We start from the raw sequence: 21,875 nt of genomic DNA, 5'->3' as shown, positions 1-21,875 counted from the left end.
CAGCCAAAGCCTGAGCCTCTGAAAACAGAGGTGACAGAAAACAGCATCAGAGTCATTGCAATACAGACAACGCCAACCACAAATATCTTTGTCTGCATCACTATGTCATTCGCTTCCTTCTGGAAGAAAGGCTTGGGCTCAAGATTTTTGATTGCTTCTTTAGTTTTAATCTGTCTTATCCCAGGAACAGTCGCAACAGACTCTCACTGACTTCAGCAAAATCAATCCCAAAGCAGCACTTGATCTAACATGCAGACTGAGAGGAAGGAAGGCATCAGAAACTTCATCTTTAAATCACAATTTGACCATATTTCCTGAAAAAGTGGAAGCATCATCCCCTGCCTGACCACAGCTCACCATGATACATTCTGCCATAGACATCTCTCTCTCCTCTCCATACGTGGTGGTTTGCTTCCCAGACACACCACTGCACTGCCAAAGAGGTGTTGTGCTCTGCCTGAGAAATGACTGATGGGAAAGGCGTGGGGTAATCTCACTGAGATCCCAGACAGAAGACACTACACAACAATGCTACCAGTAGGATACCCCTTGCGAAAAAAAAAAAAAGAAGGTCCCAGCTAAAACTTGGCATTTTCAAGCTAATCAACCAAATGGCTCATTCGTTTTTCCCCTACTCCTGCTGACGAGGTGTCCTCATAACAACAGAGACTCTTTGGGCCAAAATTATTGCCTGGGCGGAGGGTGAAGAATGTCACATTTGTTTGGGGCTTTGCAAACACTATGTAAGATTTTGTGCAGTTTTGACGACTTTGTGGAAGGAACATAACGATTACTGTGGGCTTTCATCAATTATTTAATAGGCAGAGGAAATGAGAAGGGTGGACTGCTCCCAGACGTGAGTACAGATTAAAACATGCCTTGCAGCTGGGACACACCTCGTTTATGAGTCCGTTGCAACTGGTATTCATTCTACACATTCATCCTAGGTTTCAGCATGCTGAAAAGCAGCTGAGCAAACGCAGCAGAGCTGTCAGACATAAATAAACATTGTTCACAAGATTTAGAGAGTCCTCCTAATGTGGGATTGGATGGCAAATCATTCCCCCTAGGGAAACATCTGCCTCCTAGAGGTGTCACACATCAGCTGCTATCCCTGCTTTCCTTGGGCCAAAACCCAGGCTGTTCAGCGCATCCCCTCCTAGCTGTAGTGGCATATTTTCCCTAACCAGAAGGAAAATCACAAGATGCTTTTCTTTTTTCACCTCTCTACTAGGACAGTATTTCATGGGAAAGGGAAGGACACAGATATGTACCACAGATGTCCAGGTTGGCCAAGGTACTCAACATTAACCCAAAGACCTTCAGATGAGTCAACCGAACAGTGCCTATCTACCTGCTCACCACTTTAGTGCTGTAAGCAGACTACAAACCAACAGAGGAAGCGCTAATGAAGAGACCCGACAAGCCACCACGTGGATATAGAAAATCAGCTTCAAATGTGAAGAGTATTGCCTCCCAGGTTGCAGCCTGCAGCTGACTAGTGGCCTACAAGACCACCACGTGCAGCCTGCTGCTGCTCCACTGGATCCACTGCCTTGAGACTACTTTCATGTTAACCTTGTGAGAGAGACAGCTAGCAGCCATGAGAAATCTTGAGCACTGGAAGTGGCCAACAGGCCCACCAGATTTGGGAGCTGCTGCTTCAGAAACCATGAGACAGATCCCTGAAGACATCATTACACCAGAGGGAGCCCGCAGGAGACACATTGTGGGTCCTCTCCTGGTCACTGTGCATTAATAAAGCCACCTGGTTTCTCGGTGCTTTTGTTTCCTCTGCTACCAAAGGAGGGAGAGGGGCACATTACTCACCCCAGTGAGGAGCACTGAGCTCAGCACTCTACTACCGTGATTCATTTTCACTCAGACAAGGCCGGCAAGGGGTCAAGAATAATGGTGGATTAACACCGCCACTGGAACGCTGCCGGAGGCAGCGTTGTGATAATCTACACAACATGTGGCAGGCTGCTAGAAATGACCCCGTACCACAAGGAGCAGCTGAGCTGGAAGCAGCCAGGGACACTGAAATACTGAAGCCTCCTGAAGAAACCCCAAGAGTCACCGGGACATGAGAGTGGCGTCTGCAGAACATCTCAGCGCTTTGCCAGCACTTGCAGTGTCACGTTCCCCTTCTGTGTCCACTTCAGAGGAATTTGAAATTTGAGTGCTCTTCTCCATCAGATAAGAGCCACTGGTAGCACAAGGGCGGTAACATCCACTCAGGTCCGTACAAACCTCTCCCCTAAGGGGAAGCCATGAGGATGCACAGTAATGGAAATGATAAGTGATTTTGCCAAAAGGAAACATGTTTTAAAATCCAGTTTCTTCAGTTCTGGAAATACCTTGCCCTGAAATGCAGCCTTCCACAAACCACTCCCCTGCAACATCCAGCTTGTACTCCCTGCCAGAATTGCTCATAGCAAACGTGTCTGCACAAAGGCATGGTACCGCCAGGAACCCATCCCCCATCCTTTTAGGATGATTAATAGCTACTAATAATGTTCCCTTCCCCCCTCGCAGTTAGGTCTGGGCTTATCTCAGTGCTGTCAGCGCTGCTTTTAGAGATTTGCTCACCTACCAGTTAAGTCAGGAAAGCAAAAAGTGTTTCTGTTATTAAGTGAGGAACAGAGAGCTGCCACTGGGAAGACCTTTTCCTGCTTTTATTTTTATCACATCCCTCCCCGGTCCACGGGGAGCGTCAGGGGCAGTCGTGTGGCTGGAGGGGACAGGCAGAGGCGTTCAGAACACTGACAGATACCAGCCAGCTTACACAACCCAACCAAAAGAACTCCAAAAAAGAACAAAAGCTTTCAGGCTCACAGGCATCCAGTAAATGTTGCACCGCCTGAAAACTGCTTTGCTCCTGCTCTCCTCTCAGACCACTTAAAAGCTTTGCACCAGCCTCCCACCTTTCCCTCCCGCCCTGAATGAGCATGGAGCAGACACCTGCAGACATGGAGGGGACAGCAGGCAGCGTCTGGCAGCCACCTTGCACAGGCAGGTGATCAGATAATGACAGGATACAGCTGCACTTCTGCATGGGAGGGCAAGGAAGGATGAAAGATGCTGCGAGGAACAAAATCTGCAAACACAACTTAGCACAAGTTATGTCACGTGCAAAGGCATAGCCTCCTGCCTTCTTCAAAAGAGCTGCCCAACTGGCTTGGGCTTCCCACACTGCGGTTGAGCAGCCTCCGGCAGAGTAGTCCCGGGCAGCACCACAGGCCCCCAGGAGCCCCCCAGCTCCAGGGACGCTATTGTTGGGTGAATAAAGCTCTGTACACCCTGTAACATCATGCCCAAGGGCTTCCTTTGGAGAGGAGCCATGCCCTACCAAGTGGTGATGGCTCCCAGGCAACTGCGTAACACTTTACCATTCGGTCATTTCGCAGTCAAGTAGACAATGCTGAGACAGGCTGAGCAGCACGACTTCATACTGAGTCCAAAATAGGTCCTGGAGCTTATCAGAGTGTGCCTATGGTGATGCTCTGTTTGGCTGGCATCTCTGTGTAAGAAATCCGGGCTACTATAGAAATAATCTGTGTCACTTACAGTGACACACATCAAACTAGGTCCTTGATATCACCTCAGATACATTTGCCAGCATATGGAAGAAACAAATAATCCTCATAATCCACAGTCTTGATCGTGTTAGCTTTACTCATACAGAGCTCAGTGCAGTAGATAATGGTTTTGACCAGTTACAGGCTTGGACACCTCTTTTTAAAGAGGTCCCACAGATTCAGGGTTAGTACGGATAGAAGAAAAACCTACACTATTTTCTTATATTGTGAAGTGAAGCTTTGTGTACATATTTGTGTGCATCTATATATACAAGTCTGCAATCATCAAAGGGGCAGAAAAAATATCTGCCTCCCCTTCTCCCCCCGCTACTTTGGGCTCCACCTTGCCAACACCACTGGGATTTTCCAAAGTTCAGATTTCTGTCTCCCGGGTGGTTTGCCTGCTATCATCCGTCCCCTTGCATGGCAAACAAAGGACTTGGCTGTGACATACCAAGACTTCAGCTAGTCTCTGGGCAAGTGCGTTCACACCAGAAAAGAAAACGCTTTGATTTCACAGAGGGAATGAGATGTATTTGGCTGCTTACCCAGCTCCCAGGCAGTCTTTATAAAACTTCTGTCTGTCCCAGAGCTAGCCAAACACAACCACATTTTACATTTGATTGAATTGCCTCCACACACGCTACCTATCAAGCTTTGCAATCCCTGGACTGGGATATATGGTGTCTTTGGAAGAAGGCCTTCTGCAGGTGAGGACCCGAGAGGCAGCAGTGGGTATATTAAGGGAAGCTGCTGCCCACCGCAAATGAGAGGGAGGAAGGGTGGGAAGCAGTTCTACACGGAACAGCATAACACAGCCCCACGAAGAGTCAGGACAGATGGGTGGGGCTAAGATTCATTCAATTCTTCCTGGCCTTCTCCCCCCACCCATTCAGGCACGCTACTTGCTCGCTCCATCAGCCCTTCACAGTTTCTCACAGACCGTACAGCCTCGGGCACCACCCATCACTCCACACCTAGACACACATCGCAAGGAGCGATGAAGAGATAAGAAACAAGAAAATTAACATCAGCTAAGAAAAAGATCTGGATAAACAGCACCTATCTGAGCTCGAGAGGAAAGCCCAGCTGTGCCTTTGCTGGACAGAACAGACATGCAGCAACATACTTCTAAGGCCACCAGTGACAACTAGACATCTCTGACATTCAGTTTAATCCTCCCCACCCACACAGGCTGCTGTTTTACCATGAGTAATGTCCTCAGCGCTGGAGTATTATGCTAAGCAGCCACAGTTTCTCCCAGCAAAAGCATGCAGCTGGGTCAGCAGAGATCAGAGGCTATGAGAAAATTCAGGCAAGCGTGTTCCCCACCCCTTCTCTTTGGGAGAGGGGGAACAACAGGCCAGTTCCTTACAACTGGCTTCGGCAGATTTTCCTCCCAAACTGCTCCCACTCTCTATACTATTGTGGTCTGATGGCGAGCCCAAAGCTCGCTGGCTGCTCTGTGCTGGCCCAGGCCACACCGTCACCAGGAGAGATGAAGGGTGACAAACCCCCGAGCATCAGCCCACCCCAGCAGGGTCGGGGCTCCCACTGTACAAACCCCTCTGGGAGCCCAGCTCATCCTCCTGCCTGCCTTCGGCTCCCGCCTATTTCTGACAGCCAGATGAGGATTATTAACACAGAGAAGGGAAGGCATTAGACACAGCACAGAGAGGGCTGACCTCAGAAAGACACGGGCAAGACGATCTGCTCAGACACATGCACAGTCTGTGGTCAAGGAGTCACTCAGCCCCCCAGCTTGTTTTGCAACATGCCTCACATTAAAAAAAAAAAAAGAAAAAAAGTAAAGACTTCTTACAAGACCTCAAAAACTTTACGTAAAGTTGCTCATCAGCTGAACCTTCCCTGATGTTTTACTTCATCCTCTAAATAAAACAACATGTCCAGTAATCAGCAGCCATCTAGGATACTGTGTCACTGTCCAGAAAAACACCAATTGTTTTTGCAGTTAAGGCCTCCTGTAACTTCCCTGTTTGTACTGAAAAAAAAAAATAATAATCCATTTGCTACAGTTATTTTGATGTCACACCCTTCAAACCCAAAGCATTTTACAAACAAAATATATCTCTTGATGGACAAAGTGATTTTTGAGGGTGAAAGGTACTAGGAAACTCACAACCACACATAACTCTACGTCTGGTAACAAGCAGATCAGGGAACAAAAAGGACCCTCTTTCTCCCAAGAAGTTCAACATTTACCTTTGTCAACTTAAGTTCTGGGGCTTAAAGCTCTCATGTAAGATTAGGGTTGGCACATCCCCTCCTGACACTGAGTTCTCTCTTTAGGTTCTTTGGAGAACTCATTGAGAACAAGGTGGGCCAAATGTAGCACACAAAATGATGCTGGACTCAGAAGAGGGACAGAGAAAAGGGGACACCAAAGTTTGGTGACATCAAGCTGCCGCATAACCTGTGGCAAATTGGTCTGAAAAGGTAAACTGCAGAAAGCACAACTCCGGCTCCTAGGAGAGGCAAGGGTTTCGCCCCTGGACATAACTCTGGCAGAAGGCATTTGATTAGCATCCTAAATCTTTTAAATGTTTTTGTAAAGATGAAACTGCCCCCCAGACTCAGGAAACAGGGCTGGAAAAGATCAAGCCTGTCCTGTGCCCCAAAGTGCTCGGTCTTTACTGCGAGAAAATTCTGCTGTTTTCTGCTTGCTACAATTAAGGACGATTTCTTCTCATCCAAACCCCAGCAGCCAGGGAGATCAGCAAAGTCCTTTCCTCAGCAGCCGTTTGTATCTTTGAAGCACAGGCTTGTCCGGCCCCAGCAGCTGCCCGGGTTCACGATGACATCAATGTCTGTAGGGCCGTTACTAGGGATGGGAACCTCTGCTCTCCATACCCCACGTGCTCAGACCGACCAGACAGCACTCCCTCCAGCACAAAATGCACACGGCATCGTGTCGTCCTCTAAATGTCAACCCAGCTACTTCTGGGGAGCCGGGCAGGTGACCCTCATGGCCGATGTCCCACCGGCGCTGACCGGCTGCCTAGTTACGGAGCAGCTCCACCAGGCACCCTGAGCAGCACGACACGGCACGGCTGGTGCTGCCACAGCCCCCATCCCGCCCGGCAGCCAGGAGTGGCAGCGCAAGAGAAAATACCAGTGCCGGAAACATAAAGCCACATTCACCTTCCTATAAACCCCAGCAGCTTTCCCCAGCTGGCTCCCTCTGCCAGGCCAGCCTCAGAACAAGAGCCAAACGCAACGCGGGCGCGTTTGCAGTTACGGGGACGAAACCTGGGCTGGGCGGCGGAGGAACCGCAGCCATAGGTGTGCACAGCAGGGACCAGCCAAGGCTCCCCGGGCCGAGAAGAAAAGCCATCCCAACCCTAAATCCTATCACATCCACCGCACCCCGTGTTTTCTTTGGCAGAGGGAGGCATTCCAACTCCCCTCCAGGTGCAGAGGCCTCCCTGTCCAGCCCTGGCTCTCCCGCGTCTCAGAGCATGGCCGCAGGTTATTCTTTCTTTCCTGCCAGGGAAGATGCTGCAGCCCGGCTCCCAAGGCAGACATTTGTGCCACACAGCTGAGCCCTGGCACGCTCCAAAGGGAGGACGGTCTCCACGTGGCCGCTGCCACACTCATCCCGCTGAGCCCCTCAGCCCCCACATGAGGTGCCAGTTAGCACGGTGTCTCGTACCACTGGGGCTTTCTCCCACACGTGGCTTCAGGATGCCTTCACCCAGCTGCTTCTTAACGGGGCGACCGGCTGAGAGCAGGGGTAAGGACATCAGCCAGCACCAAAGTCAAACCCGACGTCTTTTCACACCATGGGATCCAGTCCCGTGCTTGATTTCAGACCATCAGGTACCAGTTTTATCACTATATCAGGCTTTAAGTTTACAGAGCTGGTTCAGAGGGCCGTGCTTAAAAAAAAAAATAAAAAAAAATCCCAAACACCCAGGAAATACCCAATTATCTTCTAATTCTGTACTTGCTATAAATCCTGAGCTTTTAAAATACCATGAATAGATAAAACATCAGACTAAACACCGAAGAATTCTTGTTACTGTGGTTGAAATCAGCAACAAGCATAATGCTGAGATTTCATCTTTTTAACGTATTTGCAGAACTGGGCTGCCTTGAAACTGTTTTTTCATTGGGAAAACGCTCAGTTTCACTCAGTTTCATAAAGAAAATGTCCAGTTTCACAGGTTCTGAAAGACATCCCTCCTTAATGGGGCTGGGAGGTTTTTGACATGACAAAATGTAGAGCAAAACTCCCCTCTGCCCATATTTTGGGTCAGATGTTCAAGATCAAGGCATCGCTACCAGAAAAAGCATCACAAGAACAAGGTTTATCAGACAGTTCCATGAACATATTCAACTAGAAACAGAAATCCCCAATGTCTATCAAAATCAAAAGCAACCAAGCAGGAAACAGCTCACGTTAACTGAAGGATGGAAGGGGATGGGGTCTATCAACTGCGCTGCTTTTCAGCCAACTCCACCAACATCTCTCCTCATGCAATACCTTGCTCGCTTCCTCCACCAATCTCACTGGGATTTAACTGGGAACTACCCCGTGCGTAGGGCAGCTCTATGGACACTCATCCTGCAGCGTGTCCATCCACAGCTCAGAAAGAGCTTTTCTCAAATTCTGCCCTGTTGACTCACTACATCATATCATCCGAAGAGCGATAAAAACAAGGGCCTTTCCTACACGCTGGGAAGGCAATCCAGCAGGCTTCGGTCTAGGGTTCATCCCACTGAGCAACACAAGGTTTTTTCTGAACCAAGACAGTAATGAAGTGTCCACCATAACCCTACAGGTTTAAAAAGAAATGCAAACCAGAAGCATCTGTGAAGCATCCTTGCAAAAGAGACAGCAGACTCCACAAGAAAGTCCCACTTGCAGCACTTGTGAAATCCCCACACTCGGCTCTCACTGGGAAGACTGGTCCAACACAACTGAGAAACCAGAAGCATTTGCACAAGAAGATGCTCGTGATGTATTTGAGCCCAAAGCAGTTTTGAATACATAGTTCAAGTGGAAAGGCGGCTAGGGCAGAGACAACAGACAAGATAAGAGCAGCCATGGAAATACCATAATCTTTTACCTGCTGCTCTCCTAAGGCACAACTGGCCATTGGTGCCACGCAGCTGCTGCCAGCCAGAAGCTCTTGGCCAGGCTGCTCTGCTGGCTCCCACGCTCACGGCACCAGTGCTCCTCATCCTTCTTGGACCGGGACTGCAGTGCCAAACTCCAATGACTCCCCCTGGGGGAGGAGCTGCTTTGGCAACTCAAACGGTGCTGCCTCCCACCAGCACGACCAGGATAAGCTCCCTTCTGACGTAGGGAGAAAGCCACAAGTAAGGAGCTGAGCTACAATGGTGATGAGGGCCATAAATACCAAGACAAGCTCAAGAGCTCACAGTGAGGACGAAGCTGCCAGAAACGAAACCTAAGCTCCAAAGCAGGCTGAATTTAGGCACCTTAGTTCAAAGAGAGCTGCAGGACACACAGTTCAGGCCCGTGACTGGATGGATGTCTCTCTCCTGGCACACCACCATACCAGCACGGACCGGGAGCTGCAGGGTGACCCCATCAGTGCATCAATGGGCCAGGCAGCCCTGCATGAGGCAGAGCCAGGCTCCCCTGGCCACACGGGAGGGGACTTGTCCCCCGTGTAGCGCACCCGAGTTGCTGCACTCCCAGATGGCAGTGACAGGACGATGCTGCTCCCGGTGCAATCAGGCACCCCATCCCTGCACACTGCTGCTAACAGCGCTCCCCATGAGCACGTCTGTACAACGGACCAACAACCTACATGCTGCAGCACACAGCAAAGACGTAACAGTGCTGGGGAGGGACGGCCACATCCTGCCCCGCGCCCAGGGTGATGCTCTCATCGCAGGCTGCAGCCTCCCCACCCTCTCATCCCCCTCAGGTAGCGTCCCCCATCTCACACCTTGGTGGGACCAAGGCCAACATAACCCTTGGCAGATGCCAGTCCTACAGCCAGAGCTCAGCCCATGCAGTGAGGGGTGGAGGGCTCCGTGCCCCAGAAGCTCTCTGGTCAGAGCACAGGTACCGAATGCAATAAGGAAGAAGAAAAATGAAGTTATAGCCCAGTAAAGTCATCACACAAGGAGGATGAGACCCTTTAAAACAGGACAAAATTGGACCAGTCTTTTTTACATGGTGAAGGGGGCACTCACTGAGAGCTTTGCTCCTGAGCCAAAGGGACAAACCCAGGAGCCTTAGGAGCGAACCTCAGGAAAGATTAATGGCTTGAAGTCTTGGAGGGGAAATTAAAAACGTCAGAGGGGCCACAAGAGAAAGCCGTGATAAGAGCTGCCAATTGTCAGCATTTACGTCACCACCACCAGAGAGGCTATTTTATTACATTTTAGTCTCCAGGGTCACAATTTCTCATGAGGTGGTTATTTTTGCTGCTTTGCTGATGTATGCCTCTTGGTATGTGCCCATAAGCACTGACAAAGGCGACCAAGGAGAAGAGGTAAGAGCCGCGAGGTAGGACTTCAGACAGACATCCTTCTGCCTGAGAGCCTTTTGCTGGAAGGAAACGGCAACAATTACCATAACAATGAAGTAAATATCACTTCCCCTACGCTAAAGCTGCTTTCATGTCCAAAAAATGCTTTAGAAGAATGAGGCGTTATTACTGTAATTGGAAGAGATTACACGGAAAATTAATAACTTTCCCCCCCTCTGTGAGTTTGACCGCACTCTCCAGCTCGGCTGGTCGCCGAGCCGGCAGCCTCCCGGGTGGCACCCGGGGTCCTTCAGGCAGCAGGACCTGATGGGGCAGGAGGTATTTAGAAAAAGCACAAGTTTCACCCTCCTGTTCTTCTTTAAGGGCGGTTCACGAAAGTTCAAGTTCTCGTATGTCCCACCTCCAGCGGCCCTTCCTCACCTGGGGCCCAAGGGGACTTCAAAGCCTGGCAGAGGTGGTGGCAGAGGCCGGACCTCAGGGCTGCCAGCAGCCCATCGAGCGCCTCTGTTTTGTGGAGGGGCTGGAAATGGGAGCGGAGACAGGCCGCCAGCCCCGACAAGATGCTGGGCGGCACAGCCCAGGCAGAGCCACCAAGGGACAGGGAGGTTGGGGCTTACGGCGAGCGGGTCGGGGCAGGGGAGCAGCCGGGGGTCCCCTGCGTGCAGGGACACTTGGGCGCAGGTGGGTACGAGGACAGAGAAGCCAGGCAGCCTGGACCGAACCCTGACGTTTTGCAGGCAAAGGCTGGAGCAGAGGAGAGCAAGTTAACTCACACCACTAAAACTGTTTGGAAGTAAAACTTTAACTGTCATTTCCTAACTGATTTTTCTTTAAGTGGGGGCAAGAAGGACTTACAACAGAAACAGGCAGAGGCACCTAACACAGGTTAATATGGCTTCTGTAAACAAAGGCTTGTCTTTTAACTATACATGGCAAGCTGAAGCAGGGGAGCGCTCACCACCCCCCCAAGCGCGACTGCTGCCCACAGCACGGACTGCGGACCCCGGGTGCCGGGCTGGCGGGGGCAGAGGGGACCCCCCCGCCCGCGGCGAGGGGTTTGCTACGGACGGACGGACGGACGGACGGAGGAGGGAGGGAGGGAGGGTCGGTAAGAAGCAAAGACCCGGCCAAAGCCAGGTCGAGGGGCTGCGCGGGACACCACGGATTTCTCCATAAATATAAAATAAATAAATAAACAAACAAACAGGGGGGAAGAAAAAGAAAAGAACCGCTCGCCACAGCTGTGTCACCGACCCTGCCTTTGTACCACCCGCCACCTGCCGGCCCCAGCCCCCCTCCGGAGCCGGGGCCGTGGCGCCGGGGCCGCCGCCGCGCCGAGCCCGTCCCGCCCGCCCGCCCCGAGCCGCCGCCGGCCCTACCCGGGAGATGGTGAGGGGCTGCTCGAAGTCCCGGCCGCCCACCAGGCGAAAGCCCCAGGGCCCAGGGCCCGACAGAACGATACGGTGCGTCCCCATGTGCGCGGCTGCACCTCGCGGGTCGCCCGGCAGCCCCGCCGCCCGCACCGGCCCGGCCCGGCCCGCCCCCGGCCCGCCCCGCCGCCGCCAGCCCCTCCCCGGGGCTCCCGGGCCCCGCCGCCGCCGGCCCCGGGGGGCAGCGCCGCCCGGGCACCTTCTCGGGCAGGGAGCGGGGCCGCCGCGCCGTGAGGTGACCCCCCCCTCCCCCCGAAGGCGGTTGTCGGGGTCAAGCCGCTGCCGGAGGACGAGAATTCCCGTCTTGGGAAACTGGGAGCGTCTCACGGCCCCGTCTCGCCCCCGGCGGAGAGCGGCGGCCAGCAGGAGGCTGCAGAGCCGGCCACCGGCCGGGCAACCCCGGTGCGACAGAGCCCCGGCAAAGGCGGCTCGGCTCGCTGCAATGTTAACTCCGAAACCTAATAGAGGCGATGGGAATAAGCGGCCGTTTCCCAGCTGGGAGCTGATGGGTGAGGGCGGGGCCTGGGATGGGTATTACCTTTCCCCTAATTTAGCCCGGGTCCATCACAGCTTTAGGCAGAGTTTTGTTTATCTCAACCCCCTTAGGGGTGGTACCACCAGCAAAAGAAGGAATTCTTCTGTATGTGTTTATCTTCCAACCTCTTTAGCCATCATTCAGGAAAAGCAGTTGTTCCAGTTGCATGTTAAGCCCCCACCGATCTGACAGTGGACAGGTGGGAGAAGTTGGTTACAGCGACCCTGCTGGAATTTACAAACTGAGCGCAAGCATTGCTGCTTATTTAGTAAATAAATACCTCTCAGGCAAGGCAGAACATCAGTGAGCTGGAGCACGAGGCTGCTGCTGGAGCTGGGATTCAGCCACGGCCAGGGAGCAGTTAGAAAGCGGGGATGAGGCAGCTCGCCCCAGTTCCAGCCCTACGAGGCACAGCCATGAACGATCCCATCACAAGGCATGCCCTTGCCTCTGCAATCCCCTTTCTCAGCTTCCTCCTTTTTCCTGCATTAACTTGTCATTTCACAGGTTATTTCCTTCCAAGGTACACGCACCCAGACTATTCATCTCATCTCTACCAGAGAGTCATTGCTCTTCCACCACATCATCACACATCTCCTGGTGGTGAGGAAAGCGACACCGAGAGCTCCTTCCCCCCCAGGTACAGGGGATTTCCAGAGGGCTGTGACACACCCCTGGGTCCTCTTCCCCTCTCTACATGCCCGGCTTCTGCAGTCACAAAAGCATCTCTGGCTTGTTCCTTGGCAAGTATATTAGGGTAGTGGCACCAGTAAGTATCGAGGTTCAATAGCTGTAGCTGAGTCTCTCTCCCCAGCCTGGCCATGGCACTGTAAAGCAAGGGCTAGCGAGGCTAGAGACTGCAGCAGAGCAGTGGCCAGGCCGCCCTTTTGCTTTTTATATAACATAACCTGTGAAACAGAAAAACAGGCTTGTGTCTGTGTGCTTGCTAAGGATGTGAAAATAGCTTGAGGCTTTTGCTGTCCTGTTAGTTTGGGTTTAGGATTGACTTGTTTATAGTTTGACTTCCTAAAATCATTGCGAATGGAGCCATGATGCGTATCTGTCTGCCCGGCCATCCGGTCGCATTGCTGCAGAGTTTAAATCCGTTGCCCAATTCTGTCTCAGCCCGAGGTGGAGGTCTCAAGGGCACCGAACTCCTTGTGAAAGACCAGCCTTTGGGGTGGGCACAGCCCTGCTCTGGCTGCAGGAACCGGAGGTGCAGGCTGCGCTGACGTGGTGCTTGTGCGTTACCGACCCCCACTGAGCGCGGGGCAGCTCAGCTCCCGCCTCCCCTCGCTCTGCTCCTGCGGGGACTGTTTCTTTACACGAGGCACAACCAAAGAGCCCCAGCTGGCTCTCCTGCTGCAGGGCTGGCAGCCGTGGTGCGTTCAGCACAGACCTTGCACAAGCCCCTTGAGTTCGTGCTGCGACCGCACGTGCCTGGTCAGAGCGCAGCTACCGCAGCAGTCAGTCTTACAGCTTTTGACCCGAGCCAGCATTAAAAATTCACATGTAAATCCAACATCAACCGACATCCCTTCCCACAAAGGTTGTCACTCGGAGTTTCTTGTCCTACTTAACCGGTGCAGTCTTCTCATCTGAGAGAGAATCACAAAGACCCTTTGTAAAACAGAGGACTCGGGTACGCTCCTGAGCTGCAGGTCTGCACGCATGCCACAGCAGTGCACCCTCACCCCATGATACACTGAGATCTGGGCATAAACCAGCTTTTACTCTGCTTTTACACCTTGGTTTCTTCAAGAAAAAGTTCTCGTCTGCCTATGGCTCTGGAGGGAGAACCAGTGAGCTCAGGAGAACTCCTGAGGTGGACTTGGGAAGCCCATGGCAGACACCCCCTGCTCAGTATGGACACAGCCAAACGAGCCGCAGAAGGGCCCTAGTACAAAAGTGCATTGCTACAGGAAGAGCGGGAATAGACTTTATTTAATAATTTGTACAAGGAACACAATAGTAATTCAATAGTTCCATTTATTAATTGTCAAATAGTAATCCACTGCAATAAGAAACAAAAAATCAACACAAAAATAAGTTGCAGTTTGTATGTGAGAGTGTGTGTGTGTGTGTGTGTGTGTGTGTAACTTAAAATGGCAAGAGCAAGAACAAAAAGTAAATCTTTAAATGAGTATGTTATATACAGTCAGTATCATCATGTTACTTTGCTGGATAGATTAATTTGGTGTTAATCCAATCATAGCAACAGGCCTAAATATTGCTGCAAATAACTGGAGGGCAAACCCAAAGCAGAAAAACAAACCCATAAATAAAATGCAGGATTAAAGGTAACTCCTGCAGAAAATAAACAGTGGTGCTTTGTGTCATATCTGAAACCCTTTCATAATGGATATTTTGTGCTAAAACTCTTTATGTGAACATACATGGAATTCCATCATTTAAATAAAAGTGGAAAAAAATCCCAACCTTTCACAACTGCCTTTTTTTTTTTTCCCTCCCTTCACTCAATGTGTTTAAATTATTTTTCTATACAAGGTAAGTACATTGTCTGTACAAAGTTAAATATACATATTTACAGTCAAACTTCTGAGACACCGAGTCTTCTCCTCCGCTGAGCAAGGCGGAAGACAAGCCTACTTGATTTCAAACCCAGGAGCATGGCTAGTTTATCAAAACATTGCAAGTCGTGCTAACAGTTAGTTGTAGTTACTCTTAATAAATCTGTATAAAAGCATCAGCATAAAAATAGGCATTTTATATTATTAAATACGGCTTATGACAAAATAGCAATCTAACCCTTTGCTATTCGTATGGTGACTGTAGGAAGCAGAGTCTGATAGAACCGGTTTTGTTTATGCTTTTTCTTAATAACAAAATGTCTATCAAAAGAGTATTCATAGTGGATTTAGAGGCAAGCAGACAGGCAAGCCATGTTTTTTTTTTCCCTCAAGGAAAAACGAATCTATGTAACTGGTATTAACTTCTGGGAACAGCTTTCCAAATTCATTAGACTATTTTGTATGCCTAAGAGGCAGCCAAAATGCAGGTAATTTATTTGAGACTTACCATCAACACTGTAACCAAAAAGGAAAAAAAAAAGGCACCCTCAGTGATACGTTGCTCAGATGTACTGGAACCTCTAAGATTCAATGCCAGAAAGGATGCAAAGCCTTCATCCCAAAGAGTATGCTTCAAAAAGTGTGCCATCCTTTAGGGCCAGCAACAGGGCAGGAGGAGCAGAGAAAGCGAACGCCCGTAGGACTCATGAACAGGATTTGCTCTCACGGATGTTCTGTTTATTGGTTCTATTCTTTGTGCAGATAAATGTCAAAGCCAGGCTGATTTCTCTTTAAAAAACAGGACTCGGTTCGTTTTGATGCACACAATACACTCACACACACACACCCCCTGCACAAAAGAAAAAAAACCCTGCAGAGATAGCTAATGTGTTATTAAAGGGTTTGGGATTTTTGCACGTTTGCATTACATTTTGGCTGACCTCTTTGGATTAAACCACCGGTCCCGAGCTCCTTTTCCACACAGAGCTCTGCAGTTTAACCCTTTCAGCTGTCCTCTGCCCGTGCAGGGTCTTAAGGTGCATGACAGGAAGGAAGGTTTTCTATGGAAGTGGAAGGCAGAGCAAAGTGAGTCTTCAGCGAGGCAGAAACCGCGCAGAAAGCCTGGCCTCCCTGACCCTTGCCAGTGAAAGGGAGCAGCTGCAGGGCTGCGCACTGCCTCGAAGCACTATCCTACCTCAACACACAAACAAAACCTACACCTTGTGCTTCCCTGAAGCCTTCTCAGAGGTAAGTACTCCATACAAATTAAGATTATCATCAGAACTCTTGCTGGGGAGGGGAGAGGGACACACAAAGGCAGCACTGTAAACTAGAAACTGTCTCTTCAGCAAACAAATCACACCCTGAATCCATGGAAGCAGGGCTACACATTCAACTCAATACTGTACCACATAACCACATCCTCCTAACACGTCTCGTTTCTTGTCTATTACATTCATAAATTGTCTGTTTCTTCGCTGTTTAAAAACACCATCTGGAGAACAACCCCATCGCTGTGGCGGTGGGATCACTGTTATTTTACAGGTACAGAAGCTTCACATAGTTGCCTGGGAAGGTGCCGAATTGCCTTGTTCTCCTGGACGTACCTGTTGCAAAATAAAACACAAGGAAGCCAGAGTAAGATGGAGCCATGGCAGGAAGGCTTAGGGGTTTAAAAAGGTAGAGGTGGCAGCCTCTCCGGCCTGCAGGCCCTGCTTTCTAAAACTAAACAGGAGTCCTGGTCGAAGAACCTTTTGGTATAGATGAGATGAGAACCAGTTCTGCTACTAATCAACTTTGGTCTTCCCTTTTAACAATTATTAAGGTGCTGGTGAAAGCTCCGGGGCCTATATGCTAGGAGCCAAACTCCTGTCAGTGGAAACGAGCTAATCTCCCTCAGAAAGAGATAACAAGCCTAGATGTGCACTGTTTAGATGCAGAACGCTGTCCAGGCTTGCATTCTTTGAAGGTAAAGGGCTAGATTTTGCTAAACATACAGCTGCCGATGAGGCTGGAATTTCGGGGACTGCAACTCTCATTCATGTGTTCCCTTCGTCACCTACTCGCCACTTTTTGTAATTTGCCATGGTTCCATCAGCTTTGAAAAAGCTACGGAACTCCAGATTTCCTTGTTTCTGTGTGAGCAAGCAGGATCAGGAGGAAGAGGGGAACAGGGAAATTAAGAAGAGAAAAAAGGAAAAACTAGAGACCTAGCAAGGAAAACAAAGCTCCACCACCCTGCACCCCAATTTTAATGTTCTTGGTGGGAAATGATGAGAAATTGTGAAAAAAGTTGAGTTGATTTTGACCCTGCAAATGATAGTAACTTCCAGACGCTCTGCAAAACTCCTCACCTACATCTCAAAAAGCCCTGCTGACAGGCAGGTGTCACACTCACCCACAAACCAGCCGTCATCACATTTCTCCATGACATCGACAATGTCACCGTCCCTCAGTTCCAGCTCATCATCGTTCTGAGGAGTGTAGCTGTAGAGGGCTTGGTAGCTAACTCTAAAACCAGAAAGATACCGCACGTTAGCCATTGGATTTCCCTCACATCCCTTCAGGAGGAGACTTCTCCCTTCCCCTTTCCAGTTCCTATTATATTTTGTTCAATGCACTCTGGACCTGTGTTTTCCATTTGAGAGATGGAAGCCAACTGCATTAAATTGGCTGTTGTCACAAGGCCGTGACAGTAAAAAGTGTCACACCTGTACTGTGCGGGATATGTGGAGAGCTTCTGTTTCCCTTTTGCCGTGTAATTGTCTCCATAGACTGTAACAACCGGAGTCTTCCTAACGTGCAGCACCTAGAGAGTGTACGAGCGCAGACCCTACTGAACGCAAGCCAAAACCTAGATGCACTCAATTCCTGGGCTAAATGAGTCATCTGCTCCCTTGCCGAGGCACATAGGCAGGGCCATGAACGACCAAATGGCAATGTGAAGGACTTCAGAAACTGCCTACTCCACCGCAGCAAGGTTGCTGTGCAAATCATAGCTGAGGAGATACGGTGCAAACAAAATCTAAAGTTGAATCCTGCCCTGAGATACCACTTGCACCAGAGGCACTCTGTATTTATCAGAAAGGAACTTTATGGAGTGGAAACAATCTCTGGGAAAATTTGGGAAGGCTGGGATCCCCTGGCTGTGGGGAGTGAAAATAGAGCTGATGTGAGACTTTCCATTCTGCTTAAGCAGCAGGGGAAAGCAAAGACTCCTTTCAGGAGCCAAGTGCCAAGGAAGTTCAGTCCCCAGCACACAGTGCAGGCTACCAGTCTCAAAACCATCAGTGAAAGGCCCCACCAAGCTTAATGGCAACTCCAGATTTAGGCCCACCAGGTATCTTTGACAATCTCAGCCTTGGTCTCTCAGATCGTTCAGCCACCAATTCATTTGCGGAACTGGCCAACAACCCACCAAAGGGGCATTGGCGCGGGACTGCTTACTGCACTGTGAGAAGCTAAGAATGAATGTGAACACATTGACCCACGCCATATGAGCCAGTAGATATTAATTTGTCTCCGGCTTCAAGATACAAAGATATTGAGATAGTCTCCAAAACCAGCATGAATCAAGTACCCGAAGAAGACACAGTCCTGGATCACGAGGTAATTGTTTCAGGCGCTATACACACACAAAGGTCCCAGTTTTAAACTACTCATTATGATGATGTAGCTATTTTTGTTCTTCACAGAAACGCTGACACTTTCCCATAATTCTAATTTAAATCCTGGACCGCTGAAGCTTTCACACCTCCCCATCTTCACCACCAGTCAGAGAGAAGGCCCCTGGAAGAGATGGGAGCCAAAAGGACTTACATGTCTCGTGGTGTTTGACTTCTGTCAGGGCTGGCTCCTTGCTGCTGTGCTTGAGGTTGCTGAGAAATGATGAGAGATGGTTTATTGTCATTAGAGGTGACCTTGTGGCGAGAGTCAAGAGGCTGAGCAATAGTACTGCAGTAATGAACAGACTTTTCTGCAATGTTTATGATCTCATTGCAAACAGCTTCCTGCGTGGTAGGCAGCATTGACATCCAAGAACACCCAAAGAACAGTCAACAGGGGGGAGGGAAGGGAAAATATAGACAAGAAGAGATGGGACATTCCAGATGCAGCACATAAGTCCAGTAAAAAAAAAAAAAAAAAAAAAAAAAAAGAGTTGTAGATCCAGGTAAATATCCAGGTAGTGGAGTGCAGAAGGGATCCAGGTGTAAGCATGGAAAAACAGGCAAGATACAGAAGAATTTGGCATTTAGTTTGAAGATTTGTAACAAATACATATGCATATATTTTTAAAAGCAGCAGCATAAGAGTTTGCAATTAGTTATGCAGTGGCACCATTGCAAATGTTATGAAGTCAGTTCAAGAATGCAAGGCGGGCCGCTCCGTTCATGCACTTTGCTTCATTTAACTTATACCCAGGGACTGGCAGCACAATTAGCCCAACTTCTCATTGGCTATACGTGTTGTTCAAAGTGCTAAATTCCCCTTTTCTGTTGCAAACCAAACAATATATGCAAACAGACAAATATGTACCTACTTTGCAGCTAAAAATGGTGCTGGCATTTTATCTCTACTGAGGTGTTACTGCCTGGGTGAAGAGAGTCTAGGACTACACATCTGATTTAAACAGTGGCCTTACCACATAGCTCTTTTCAGACTCTGTGAGATCTGGTCCAGCTCTCAATGAATGGTGGGAAGGCTGTGTGATCACCAAGCAAATGATAAGGAAGACATTTTAGCAGATGTTATATTGGTCAGAATTTAAAAAAAAATTAAATGGAGTGCAGACAACAACAAAAAAAAATGAACAACTCTTTCCCTCCCCGCCCCAACACCACGCTTCTTGGACAACAAGGTCTTTTGTTCACACAAGAGACATTAAGGCTCCAGTAATGCAACTGCATTGCAGCACAGAGAATACTGCAAAGAGAAAAGTGACAGCGAAACAGCGGAAGGTTATGGACACCGCTACAACCAGAAGTGGTACACAGTGTCATACCGCATTCCTGCAGGGGGAAAAAAAAAAAACAAGGACAGAAGCACATACTCGAGAGCATCAAACATGAAAGGCCAAAAGCAGACTGAGAGGAATCTGCTGCTCTTTTTAGAAAAGTCCTCAATGACTTTGACACAGGAGAGAACTGTAACTCGCTTCTTAAACAAGACCAGCTCAGGTCCTCAGAAGGCACAATGCCATGTAGCCCCATCAGAATCACTCCGGCTTGTACCAAGCGAGGATCTGAGCTGCTCCGTTCATTTCCACAACAAGGCAGAGCTTCAGGACAGAGGAGGCCCTGACCAGAAAACCCAGCTCCAAACATCACCACTTGTGAAGCTTCTGGGCTCTGCCCTGCCTCTCTCCCCAGTCACACCTCTTCACAGGGTGTCCCAGGGCACAGCAAGGAAAATCAGGGTGTTTGGGGTTGGAGGTTTTATTAGGGAAGCGGAAAGTCACTGAGAAAGTTGCACAGGTATCCAGAGCCTGGTTTTGCACGTTTTTTGCATATTTGAACACCTACTGAAAGCAAGGGGCATGCTGTGTGCAAAGGGGCTGTCTGAACTAGTGTTATTTGTACTACCTGCAGGACTGCTTGGCAAAGTGGACAGGGTAAGGTACAAAGCATTGACATCTTCTGTGATCATTCAACACAATTTTCAACCCAAATTCCAAAGGCCCTTTCCCTCCTCCTCTTTATTCACTTTGACAATGCCCTTCAGTAAAGACCTGCTTTCTCACGGCATCCTGAGGCAGAGCAGAAGCAGAAGAAAAAGAGATTTGTGACACCTTCAGCCCAAGCATGCTCAAAGAGTTTGGAGAAGTTCAAGGCTCATGAGCTCATCCCTGTCTAATTCCCATTCTCAAAGCTCCTCTGAACCACATCTTGGACCTCTGGAGCTGTGCCCATCATTGTATTAAAGCAAACCGTCTCTTTTCTCGAGGACTGTAACCCCCTCTAGGCCAACCCAACTCCACAGCAACTCCTTTGTAGCCAGCTGTACTGTCTAGGGCTGGAATCTGGGATCACTGCCCCAAGAAACAATGCTCTGTTACCATGTATATGTCTATAAAGAGAAAACAAAATGTAAGTTGGATGGGCTAATTGCAGTGGAATTCACTTTCAAAGCATTCACTGTGTGAAATTGTCACAGGATTTCTGAAAGTCATTCCTGCCTGTCTGTCATCAGCCCTGAAAGGCAAATGGAATAACTAGAAATTTAAAATTAACATTGTGCAGACAAACTGGATACAGTGCATCAAATCTGATGAGATCAGAGTTAACTCAGGTGGTCAAGTAGCTGGGAAAAACAATTTCCAGGCTGAGGTGAGAGGCAGCTGTAAAAATGATTTATTTTTTTTTAATTCAAGGAAGTGCTTCTCTGCTCCATACTAATAAATTGACTTCTGGAATTGCTCCATGAGCTCCTAAGACCACGTGGCCCATTTCTCATTGATTACTTGTGACCTCCCTGACCAGCTTTTACTCCAAAAAGCATTAATAACTATGAATTAAATTAGTTATTTGAAAGCTCAAAAATTGACGCTACCTCTGAATGCTCCGTTGTGCCAGTTTATATCTGTAATACCAGGAGGTGCAGCCTACCAGCACCAGAAACTTGGCCGTCTTCCCTTTGCTGGCAGGACCCCCACAGGGGCTTCACGAGGCAGCTGGGCACGGGCAGAGGCCAAGTGGCACCCAGCTCCCAAGAGGACACACGACTAAGTGGGTCCCCTCTGGCCTTTCCTCCAGAGATCCAGGCAGCTGATGAAACACCCCGAGGTCAGCAGCTATGCAGCATTAGCCAAACAGGATGAAAAACTGACCAGAACAGACCCTATAATTTTAGGCTAGAAATGTATCACCCCACTGCTTCAAACAATTGATGCCGATAGCATGGCCTAGATGGCTTTTTTTTTTTTCCCCAAACTACATTATTCTTGCAGGGAGAGATGGAAAAAAAAAGTTATAGGTCCAATTGCTCTTCAAACACCAATTCAGAAAGCCCACGTGCCACCTACAGTGGTGGCTCCATGTGCCAGGGCCAGACAAGGAATCAGCGAGTGTGGGGCACAGCTCCAAAGTATAAAACCCAGAGGTTCCCTAAAAACAGAGCCAGCCCTGCTGCTGCTTGAGATAAACTGAGGGCCCCAGAAGTGACTAAGTACTCACAACCCTTGAGGACAACTCAAGTCCTATTCCCTCAGCTGCGCTACATGCTTTGGTAAGACTAAGTGCATAAACTTCAGCAGGTGCTGAACTGTCTGTGTCTCCATGTCTACAGACATTATAAATATGTGGTAC

General features: G+C 49.2%; 2 protein-coding genes across 54 annotated transcripts in view; both read right to left on the bottom strand.

Annotated features, from left to right (window-relative positions):
• The window catches only part of PDLIM1 (PDZ and LIM domain 1), a 45,239-nt gene extending 33,628 nt beyond the window's left edge, over positions 1–11,611 (bottom strand). For all 4 annotated transcript variants that reach the window (XM_074590516.1, XM_074590514.1, XM_074590517.1 and 1 more), the window contains exon 1: positions 11,455–11,611. In XM_074590516.1, coding sequence (XP_074446617.1) covers positions 11,455–11,550 — 96 coding nt within the window. In that variant the 5' untranslated portion in view covers positions 11,551–11,611. The remainder of the gene's footprint in view (positions 1–11,454) is intronic.
• Positions 11,612–13,957: 2,346 nt separating this feature from the next.
• The window catches only part of SORBS1 (sorbin and SH3 domain containing 1), a 174,820-nt gene continuing 166,902 nt past the window's right edge, over positions 13,958–21,875 (bottom strand). For 18 of the 50 annotated variants that reach the window (XM_074590498.1, XM_074590486.1, XM_074590491.1 and 15 more), the window contains 4 exons: positions 19,214–19,273; positions 18,391–18,449; positions 16,970–17,082; positions 13,958–16,178 (listed from right to left, as the gene is read on the bottom strand). In XM_074590498.1, coding sequence (XP_074446599.1) covers positions 16,111–16,178; positions 16,970–17,082; positions 18,391–18,449; positions 19,214–19,273 — 300 coding nt within the window. In that variant the 3' untranslated portion in view covers positions 13,958–16,110. Of the gene's footprint in view, positions 16,179–16,969; positions 17,083–18,390; positions 18,582–19,213; positions 19,274–21,875 lie in introns of all 50 variants that reach the window. The other 32 variants (XM_074590488.1, XM_074590478.1, XM_074590496.1 and 29 more) reach the window with 2 other exon arrangements.

The sequence above is a fragment of the Larus michahellis genome, chromosome 6 (genome assembly GCF_964199755.1).
Source record: "Larus michahellis chromosome 6, bLarMic1.1, whole genome shotgun sequence".
Classification (NCBI taxonomy): Eukaryota; Metazoa; Chordata; class Aves; order Charadriiformes; family Laridae; genus Larus; species Larus michahellis.
This window is presented reverse-complemented; position numbering and strand designations above follow the sequence as displayed.